General features: G+C 39.2%; 1 protein-coding gene across 13 annotated transcripts in view; it reads left to right on the top strand.

Moving 5' to 3' along the window:
- PSD3 (pleckstrin and Sec7 domain containing 3) overlaps positions 1-9,131 on the top strand; it is a 661,802-nt gene extending 652,671 nt beyond the window's left edge. For all 13 annotated transcript variants that reach the window (XM_077152669.1, XM_077152668.1, XM_077152670.1 and 10 more), the window contains one exon: positions 564-9,131. In XM_077152669.1, coding sequence (XP_077008784.1) covers positions 564-779 — 216 coding nt within the window. In that variant the 3' untranslated portion in view covers positions 780-9,131. The remainder of the gene's footprint in view (positions 1-563) is intronic.
- Positions 9,132-11,418: the final 2,287 nt, after the last annotated feature.

Below are 11,418 nucleotides of genomic sequence, written 5' to 3' on the forward strand. Positions count from 1 at the left end.
ATGGAGAAAAACCCAGAGCAGGTTCTGTAGAAAATGTTGAGGTTTCATAAGGAACTGGACAGTAGATTCACGTGGAATGATCTCTCAAGCTTAGTCTTTGTGAAGTTGCAAAGAATAAGAAAGAGCAAGCAATTATATCCCAGCCATGTGCAAGTGAGGCCACAGCCAAGCAGGAGAGGCTAAAGTGGCTGCAGCACTGAGCTACAAGAGCCCTCCAAACACCACAACCATCGCCTATACCTCCAACTTAGGCCTTTCTTTTGCATGAGTGCTCAGGAAGTGTGATTCCACCAGCAACTCCATCCAGGTTGACATTCCTTCGGAATGCAGAGCAAATGAGAACTGAATTCTAACTACATTGCTGATTTAAGTGAATGAATCAGTTTCCTATAGGTCTTATCTCTCAAGTGCCTAATAAGCACCTGAGAAATTTCTCAGTTTGAGGAAAGAAATTGAATCTGCAGCGGCTAACCACACTCTTCAGGTTAGCATGCCAGATGTGTTACTTGTGTGCATTTGTGAACCGTGCATTGACCCATTCTTCTCTGACTTTTTCCCTCCAGAAAACTCGTTATGAAATGTACGTCAGCATTCTGAAAGAAGGAGGCAAGGAGCTCCTGAGTAACAGTGAAAGTGAGGGAGCTGGACTGAAGAAGTCTCATTCAAGTCCTTCACTGAACCCAGATTCATCGCCAGTCACGGCCAAGGTCAAGCGTAATGTGTCAGAGAGGAAGGATCACCGACCAGAAACACCAAGCATTAAGCAGAAAGTTACTTAGAGTCATCTGCAGCCAGGAATTGCTGGCATGGAGCAAAATAGGGGTTCTCAAGATATTTCTGGTAATCTGTGGATATATTAAAAAAAAAAAGTCTGTCACTAAATGGTGCATTAGTAACCTTTTCTATTGTATATTTTAGTTTCTTTACTGATTGTCTCTTTGCTCTTGATTTCTTTGATGATTTTTGCTACTTGATAACTAATGCACCTTTTTGTGAGGGGGAGGGGATCATGATTTCAGAATGAATTATGTATCCCTTCTCCTTTGGTTTTCTTTTGTTTGCACTCTGCTCATTCATTTTATGAATTCTCAATTCAGCCGTTACACTTTTTTTAAGGTTATAAAAAAATTTAATCCTTTGTGGAAGACTTAACTGGACAAACTTTGTAGCTTAGTAAATTCTAGCCAGAGCTAATGTAAGCAAGCCTTTGTACATGAAATCTTGCCCAGTCACAGAAGTGAAATTGACCATTCACCAAAGTTCAAGTAAGAATTCCAGTGCTGGGAATCAAGATTTCCCAATTGATGCAGCTATGCAGGCATCTTAGCACTTATTGTGGAGTTCTGACCCTGCCAGGAGCAGGGAGAGGGGCCGTGAAGATCTCAGGACTGGAGAATGTGGAGAAGCATATTAACTTGCTCAAAGTGTCGATTCCATTTCAGCCAAGCCAGGGAAAGAGGAAATGGAGTCATTTTTGCCATTGAAGGTGTAGGAAAGATTGACACCAAGGTCATTTTGTTTTCTCAAGGATAGTGGCAATAATCAGCTCTTGGGTTGCTGCAGCAGTAGGTGTGTGTTTGGTTAATAGGAAATCATTACCTCAATCCCACAGTGTCTAGACTAGAAACCCAGAATCATCTCTTGTCAATACCCTTCTTTTTCACTCTACGTATACCTATATATAGGCATGGGGTTATCTCCTGGCTGTATGAGAATTAGGGTCTTTATTCCTAACAAAATGAGGTTGAAAATGGAACCTCTTTTGGTTTTTCCTTAAGTTGAGACAAAATAAGCAGAGAGAAAAGTAGCTATGATTGTCCACCAGTGGAACATCAGTTCTTTAAAATGCATCTGAAAGTAACGAATAGTCGGAATGAATTGTGATGGGAAAACTGAGTAATTTGCTGTTTACTTTTGCAAATTTACTTATTTGATTAACTCAATCTCTTAGATAGCCACTTCACTCTGCTACTACTAAACCCTAAAAATAAAAACTATATCTTTCAAATCATTTATTTCTACCTGCTTAAAATAGTTCTAACCTTACAGTCATGAGTCTGTCCCAGTAAAGGTCCCTTTGAAATTCAAGGGTGAGACACAGAACATTCTCTAGTACAGGAGGTGAAAGTGCAGCCCACTGTGACTTAGAACTTTCTGATATCTAGAAAATACCTTGAAATTCTATAATCCTTAAAGCTATAATCTCCACAAATGGCACAACTTCAGAAACAGTGGAATCACTTTTCTCTTCTGCAGAAATTTGCTCTACTTCTACTCAGTTTATTAGTCGAAGGTACTATGACCAAAGAATCAGCTGCTCTGTGTGAATAGCGTGGTTCCAGTGAATTAGAGAAAACCACGGTAGTTCATAAAGTGGTAGAGTATATTGTTAAGATTTACCAGCATTTAGTTATAAGATTATTTATTACTAGTTACTTTCTTCACCTACATAAATGCCATTATTTGCTTAAAGGTGCCCAGAGAAGAGTAACCTCTTTCTCTCTAAGGTTGTTCCTTGCTTTGTGGTAAGTGTTTGGCCGCATCTTTGGAAAACTCTCTCATCCTCTACCTTGTTTAGGTGGGGTCAGTGACTGAATCTGTGTTGCAAGACCAAGTTAGCAGTATGGCCCATGTTTCTTGATTCACTTTTTTGTAGCTTCTGACTACATCTGAGGTTTCCACAAGAGAGTCGTCTTCCTAGAATTAGCCTGCCCTCTGCCCAGATCTTTATCCTAAGCAGAGGGGAGAGAGGTACCTAGACTGTGTCATCCATGAGCTTCGGTAATTGAAGAAAAGTGAATATCCATGACTGGGTTTGAATATGTTTGCCCACATTGTGTCTGTGCGTGTCTATGTATATAGAATGTTTTTGTTTATTTTGCTTATAGTATATAGTATGTATCGAATGGTACCTTGCCACAGTATTTCTGACATTTAGCCAAATCCTGAAATACTTGGTTAACATAAGCATCATTGCAGCATTGTTCCTGTTACATTACTCGCCAGTTCTGTCCTTGAACTTTTGAGTGTGCTAATTGATAACTGGATGAGGAGGGCACTTTTGGAGCTGCTGTATGCTATGTTTGCATAGTTTATCCTTAAAAACTACTTCAGAGGTTTCTTCTGTGAGCCAGGATCCCAGATCACCCCAGCATGATGTTGTCCATCTATAGGTGGTGGGCTACAAGCATGTCTTCCCTCATGTCTTTGGAAGGTCACTGTCTATTGTTAGTGCAGGTAGCAAGCCAGGAGTTTATCCTGTGTGAGGGAATAGCCTTCTCTGATTTGACTAGATGCCGCGTCTTGCCTATAGCCATCCATATTTCTTTTGTAATAATTTCTTTTCCATGTTATCTGGTCAGAAGTTGAAGACATTTCCATTCACAGCTATTTCCAGCCTGCTGCCTAAATCACGGTACAGGGGAGTTCTTATTCCTCCATCCTTCTGAAGGTACTCCCTGCTCCCAACCATTCCCCATCCCCATCTCAGCACCCAGGAGCCTTGGATGTCTCTCCATGTGGCAAACCTCCATTCCTCTTGACGTAAACACACTTACTGTTAATTTTTAGTGTAGGAAATCTTGATAGTCATCAGAAAACCTTGGTGATAGTCTAGTTGCAAAATTGACCAAAAAAGGGGCCCATATATAGAATGTTTGAGTGTTTCAGGGCTTTTGCCCCACCTGGCATGCTGACTTTTACAGGGAGGTGTAAGGAATTCCTTGTTAGCAATCAAAGCTAAATTGCTAGCATACAGGGTCCTTGTATTATTGTCAAACCATAGATATTATTTTAGTGAGCTTTTAAAGAATTATTTTGCTAACTCTTAACAATGTCTGATTAAACCAAGAAATACTTCTGTACATTCTAATGAATCCCAGTAAAAACAACATGTGGGAAAGTCCTCTGGCAGAAATGTGGTTCCTAGATTGTTTGTAATCTTTATGTTAGGTAGAGAGGTTAGGAAGCCACTGCACCATTTGCAAGACTCTCTGTGCTTCTCAGACTGTTAACCTAATCCAGAAAATGAGGACTTTTTTTTAGTCAGAAGTGACATAAGGAATTTGTTCTGGAAAAGAAAAATCTGGCTAGCTTCCCATGGCCGAATTAGGGTTAATTTCTTAAATTTGTATTCTACCCTGTGGCCAAACCACAGAACTTCTAAAATTGGGTCAGGAGACTCTCAGCTGTCTAAGCACAGAGTTGCACATGGTTTCTTCTGTACCTTGCCTTTTGCTCCCTGTATCGTTTAAATATCCAGGGAAGATGTTCTTAGGTAAAGTAGAACACCTCTTTTGGCCATTGAGCTGTACCTCTTCTCTGCTCTTATGTCTAATCATAGACAAATGGAAGAAAATTGACCTTACAGAAGTTTCTCCATTGTCTTACTGCCAAGTCTTTCTTGGGTTTAGATGGTTGCTGATAGAATTTGAAATCCTTTGGCATTTTTCCTTGTAGTCCTCAGTTAAGCTTTTCTGCAGTCTGAATTTACAGGAAGTTTCTTAGTCATGTTATGTCCAAAGCTCTGTCATTTAGCTATTGTGGACCTGGTCAAGTTTTAAACAGGTTGGTAGCCCCCTTCCTTAACCTTCAGCACTGAGCTAGCCCCTTAATTCCTCAAATGACAGATATTTTTCCAATTGTAAAACTAGCATTTAAAACAAAGAACCAAAGTGTTTGAGGACTAATTAAAAGTACAGTTTAGTTTATGAATAGTAGTGATATTTAGGGCTTAAATAGTATCTAATTGTCTTACAGAGCGTTCTTACAGAAAAATATCAGTCAACTTTGTAGGCAGATGAAATTCTGGGCCTACCTTGCTCCAAAGCTTTGTGGGTGTCGCTTTTCCCAGATCAGATTATTGATCTCCTATGGTCAACAGATGTCTCTCCAACTGTCTTTTGATATTTTACACCATCAGGTCATCCACAGGACTTTAGAAACCTATAGTTCACCCCCAGATAATCTCAAGTGAGAGAGAGGTGCTTTGTTATCACTTCTCCTCTCAGATTCCTTTTCATTCTCTCTCAAAAAGAGGACTGAAGTCCAAGGTCAATCTCTTTTTGTACCTTCAGTATCCAAAACCCATGTGGGCAGCCTTCTGCCCAGGACAGTAATTGGCCCATTGCATGCAGAGAGAATGTCTTCATAGAGAGAATGTCAGTAAATACTTGAATCTGCATGACAGTTTGTTGACTTGAATGCAACAGCAAGAAAATATTGCAATTAAGTGATTGTATATAAAATAGGGCTCCTTAAGTCTCTTTGGCTCATCCTTTGTAATTTATGTAAGTATGTGTAGTATTGCAGGCTTTGGAGAACATTCACGCAGATAGTATGTCAGACATCAAAGAAAGTGCTTTCTGTCATCTGCCAATGGTGTATTTGTGGGTATTTATAATTGTATGTATGTATATGCATCAATGTGTAGATTGTATATCAGTATATGGTACATGTACATCAAAATTATTTTTGTCCTTAATGTGATATGAAAAAGCAAGTAAAAACCTCATAGGACTGATTATATATTTCAGTTGTTGATAGTATATATAGTGGTATTGTTTTATCAACCTTCAATTCAAATGATATTTTGATTAAATTTTTAATAAGATTTTATGCTAAAAAGTCCATTCTTCGAGCTTTGATCATCAGGGCGAAATGACTTTGAACTAACTTTGTGAAACTGTTGCAGTGTACTTGTATAGTATCAAGGGGGTAGTTTATTGTTATTTGGGAAATACAGAAAAAAAGAAGAAAAAAACAAAACAGGCAACCTGTGCAGTCTTTGCAACTTTAGTAATAAGAGCACTTAAAACACAAAGTCAAACTGACAGTGTTGGGCTTATTACAAAATGTGATGCTCTAAGCACACGTTCTTTATTGTTGTAATTAGTCCAGAGAATATATAGTTTTCAGAAGAATTAAATACCCATCATATCATTTATGTATCTGTGTATACTTGACAATAAATCTATCCACTTTCCTGGTGCCGTATCCATACCCTTTGTATTCTAAGGAAATATCTCAAACACTAAAGTATATCAGGGCATCCCCAGATCGGGTACCATGTTCTTAGGTTCACAGTTGCACAACTAACATCAAGTATTGCAGGTAAAAAAGAATTTTAGGATAGGTATGGACCAGTTTAAAGCATTATTTAATATTTTTATACTTAGGTCTCTTTTTTTCCTGCCTCTCCCCAAAGAAGAGCCACTGGCCTTAGTTGTTTGAGCTTACTGCTAATCTTACAGTGTGTAAATAGTTAACTAGAGACTAAAATTTTATTAACCAGCATGTTTGGTGTATGTAAAGCAACGACTGAGTGTGTTGAATGCGTGGTTGAGTGCAGTGTCTTTTGTTTAGATACACTGCCTAGTGTTCTTTGTATCTAATTCAGAGAACTGAAGTTTGGGGGAGTGGGAGATATATCTCTCAGCTCCAGAGTGCAGTAGTGTGTTAGTAGTTATATTGGAGTTTTTTTTTAAAATTGACTCTACAGTCTCAAACTATTTTTGCAAATATATCATATTTCTTAATTTGTTCTTGACGTGCAATGGACTGGCTCTGTGACTGATCTGCAGGGTCTTTGTTTTGCAAGAATGTGCTTCCTTCTAAGAATTATAGTGATTTGCAAAAACATCCATTTGATTCATAAACCATACAGAAAAAGAGTAGCGGAAGTAAAATGTTTTCATTTTGGGCCTTAATCATTTGAAATGTTAAGACTTTAATATAAAGCCATGACGGTTATAAAGCCAAGAAACCACTTGGTATATATAACAATATCCAGTATATAGAGATTATATATGCATATTGACTCTTAATGCCATTAGGATAATTTTTTAAGGTATAGGAACAAGAATAATTAGACCAAATTGAAGGTGCAGGGGGTGAGCTGGTTGCCTTCCACTTGGGGTACCCATGCATGTGATCAGTCCGCTGCTCCCAAGAGTTTCAGAACCAGTTTACTGTCCTCTTAGATGTGTAAGGGGGAAGGTTCACATATCTGAGGCCTCTCACACGTGTACCCACACTTGCACCCATGCACACACAGTGAGTTTTAAGTTATGCAAACTTAAGACACAAAGGGCCACAGTGTGCTAAAGAGATGATGAACAAAGACAGTGGAAACTGCTTCATAGAACTGTTTCCCAAGGGCCAGGGAATGCATTGAACTCTAGTGTCTGACTTTGAGGTGCATTACATTTTTAACAGGTGAGGGGATACACATCACATCCTTTCTAGTAAACCATCAAATCGAAAGATTTCTTGTAATTCACAAGCAACACCTCTCCAACATTCCACAGTAGCCTGGGGAAGTTCTGGAAGGCCAATGCGTGCCATTTTCCGGGGCAGCAGAGCCACTTGCTCTGCAAAGCATTCCTTTGAGAAAGGAGTGCAAATGGAGAAGCAACAAAGCATACACTTACTAGAGGAGCACTGATGTGGATTGTCCACACCCTCTCTGAGCTGTACTGGTGAGAGAGCTCAGGTTGATGTATGCTGCCCAGTTGAGCACTTTTCCATCAGCAAAGAGGATGGAAATGGGAAGGAACCTAGCCAAAATGCATTTTCCTTCGCAGGGTAGAGCTAAGCTCTCGTGAATAGTGTTATAAAAATGAGCACCTACCATCAATTCCTGAAAATGTTGGTTAATGGAGAGAATTTTGAAATTCTACTTAATATTTTTTCCCATCAGCCTGCATAGGTGAGTCTAAAGACACTCCCAGGAGAGTCCCAGCCACAAGACATTGGGTCTAATGCACTTTGCTCTGACCCCTGAATCCTGGGATACACTAGAGGATGATAATGTGTTCTTTCTGCAAAAAGGAACTTCTCTTCATCCTTCCACTCCACTTGAGCTTCTGTACTGAGCTGCCAAGCATATCCTGGTTTCAAAGGCTACTTCTGCTTTAGAAATCCAGTTGCCCCAATGGGTTGACCTTGCTGAGGCATGATATCAGCTCTGAGAATGACTGAGTCACTGAGGTGGCACGTAATGATGGTGGTAAAAAAATTCTCTAAAACCAAGACCACAGTTTGCCTTTGTAGGAAACCATCAGGCACGGTGAACTCTAACCAGGGATGGATGATATCTTTGCCTTTGTGCCAGATTCCTGGAAATGGAAAACATTTCATTTCTCCTGGAAGGGTCACTAAACATTAAAAAACTGATGGCTTAGCAATTCTGCTCAGTCCCGATGAGAGCTGTTAGATAAAGGCCTAAATGCCTGCCTGCACTCTCTCCTATCTCAAGTGTTAGGAACCTGTCTCTAAAACAGAAATTAACACAAGTGGAGTACACATGTTGTCAGCCTTGATTAACACAGGACAGGCAAAAGGGTGGCAGTTTATACCTTTTCATGTAAAACAAGCTTTTAACTTTTCCAACCTATTAATTAGGTTACATTCACTGTGGCTCAAACTAATTGGCAGTGTGGAACATTCCTTTACCTTCAAAGTTTTCTCCACCAATCATTTCAGTTTCATTGTGGTCCTGGTGCCATATGTCCCCTGCAAATTGTGAAAGTAATTAGTGACAAAATAGCAGCCTACTTCTTTTTAGCGGCCAGACTGTCGGCATTAGCAGATTTGGGTAAGCTGGTGGTACCGTACCATGTACTGGAAGCCTGTTCCTCATTATCACCCACCAGCTTCACGAAATGCCATCTCCTAGGAAAGTATGGCATTTGTGGTGGTTGTCTTTTGACTGGAACAGTAATTTATGTGTGGATATTGTTAAAGTGTTTAAAGAATATTTTGAAAATTAAGTTTACATTTTACAATTGCTTTATTTTTTATTAAAATAGTTGTATATAAATATCTCCCTCTATTTCACTGTTGTTAAAGTAAACCTAAACCCTGTAGATGAGTGAGTCACCTGAAATGTATAGAAGCTGTGACATATATAGTACATTTCTCTATTGTGTAAATGTTCATGAATTCAGCTGTTCCTGTGTTTTTATGAGTTGGGAATAATTTGTTGTTTTACAACAACAAAATTTATTGCATTCAAATGGTTTTTATGTAATAGAAATCATGCAGAAGAGTGAAGGACTTAAAATATGTATATGATCTGTGTAAATGTACAAACTTTAGAAAGAAATAAATCCCAACAAATTTCCATCGTTTGGGGGAATGTTTTGATGTGCTTATTTAACCAACTAGAATAATTTTTAAAATCAAGGCAAATAACTTAGGGTGAGGTATTAGTTTCCTAGGGGCGCCATAACAAAAGTACCACAAACTAGGTTGGCTTAAAACAACAGACATTTATTCTTTCACAGTTCTGAGGGCGAAGAGTCCAAATAGCAAGGTGTCACCAGGGCCATGCTTCCTCTGAGAGCTCTCGGGCAGAATCCTTCCTTGCCTCTTCCAAGCATTGATTTGCTATAGCAGCATAACTCCAGCATCTGCTTCCATCTTCTCGTGACCTTCCCTCTGTTTCTGTGTTTATATCCAGATCTCCCCTTCCTTCCCCTTGTAGAGACAGTCATTGGAGCCAGGACCCACCCTGATCCAGTCTAACCCTCTCTTACACTGGTGACCCCTGCAAACACCATATTTCCAGATAAGGTCACATTCACAGATACTTATTCAGGACTTGGGATTTGAACATATCTTTTAGGGGGACCGTAATTCAACCCACTACACACCTCCTCCTCGCCATAAAGGAGGACAACCTCCTGCCCCATGATGAGCAGTTTGGCCAGATACTTGAGATGATGAGAAAATCAAATTATTAATACTAACTCCTAGTAACTTTCTGTGAAAATTTGTGCTTGTTTAAAGATGTTGTCAGACACTATTAAAGGCTTGAGAGGCCTATTGATCTTTATCTGGGGGCCTTCAAGAAGTGGGAGGAACAAGAGAACTTTGTGAAGTAATTTCTAGAATCTATTTGCATTCCATTTACTCTAATACTTCTTATCAAAGCAAAGAGATCAGGGAGTTAATTATGGATCTAGAATACAAATGCTGATCTTCAACTCATCACTTTATTGTACCTATATGTATATATATGTTCTCATAACCAAATCTAATAAAATTAAGGTCTGTTGACTTGAAAACTACAATTCCACCCTAACCACTTCTGAGTATTGGAGAGGATGCTTTATGTTTGTGGGTTTTAGTTTTTTGAAGCAAAAATCACCCATTGCATCCTCCTAAACATCAGTGAAATTGCTTCCTGGTAGAAGCCAAAACTATATGTTTCTGTGAGGTCAGGGATTGGGTGGAGGCTGGGAAAGAGCAAGACCCTGCAACCGCACTTGGCCGCCACTGGAACTCTGTATTTGGAACACGAATTTCAAACATGAATTCCTCATTCCCAAGTTGCCTGCTCCTCAGGAACTGGAGGTTTTGTGTGTCTTTTCCTATTTTCTGTGTTGCACAATTAATGATATGAGAACCAAAAAGAGTATAGAGATTGTTAGAGATTGTTTTAAAAGGACGAACACTCATAAGAGAAAACTAAAGCCCAGGGCAAATTAAGATATAAGGGAGCAACTAGCTACTCTAAATCATGTCACATTTCTCAATTCTGTTCCAGAGCACTGAGAATTTACCAATGAGATTACTGAATCCTGACAATTTTCATTAAAAAATTCTAAACTGGTGGAGACAGGTATAGATCATTCTAATATTAGAAGTCAAGAGTGTGGGTTCTCTGAGCTATGTACCAATAGCTTGATATTAATTCTGGGCATATTTGAGCAGTAAATAGGAGGGAAAAGCAGGAATTCCTGGGAGCTAGCATGGGTTCTCAAGAACCAGTCATTTCAGACCACACTAATTTCCTATATTATAAGATTAGCTGGTAAATTAGAAAAATGCAGTAGGCAGAATGTCTGGGCCACAACAAGGAACTTAACATCATTTTTAATGAAACGTGTCTGGGCAATGTGGAGAAATGTGACCCGGTTCTGAGTACAGCTGGTGAGTCTGTGGCCACTTGAGCAGTGCTGATTCATGGGTAGATATCAACCTGGGAGAGCATTTCTAGTGTCCTACTGCACAGCTTGCCTTTTGACCTCATCTGTTCAACATTTTAATTACTTGATGGAAGCTACAGAAGGCAACTTTGTAAAAAATGTGTATGTCATAAACCTGGGAGAGAATGGTTGCACTAACAGAATCAGGATTCAGAACAAAAATCTCATCAGGCAGGAAAATGGGGCAAGTTAGCTATGTGAAATCTAAAAGTTAAATAAAATTCTACACTTCACTTCCAAAAAGAACAATCATTCAAGGTCAGGAGGTAGGACCTTGTGTTAAATAGAATAACAAGCACATAAGGGAAAAAAGTTTCTAACTTTAATCAAAGGCAAGGTCAAGGAAAGTCAGCAGAGTGATGCAGCTGCCCAAAATACTGGCGCCATCTTGGGCTACCTTGACGTAAGCATGTTTCTAAATCAA

The sequence above is a fragment of the Tamandua tetradactyla genome, chromosome 3 (genome assembly GCF_023851605.1).
Source record: "Tamandua tetradactyla isolate mTamTet1 chromosome 3, mTamTet1.pri, whole genome shotgun sequence".
In the NCBI taxonomy this organism is placed as follows: Eukaryota; Metazoa; Chordata; class Mammalia; order Pilosa; family Myrmecophagidae; genus Tamandua; species Tamandua tetradactyla.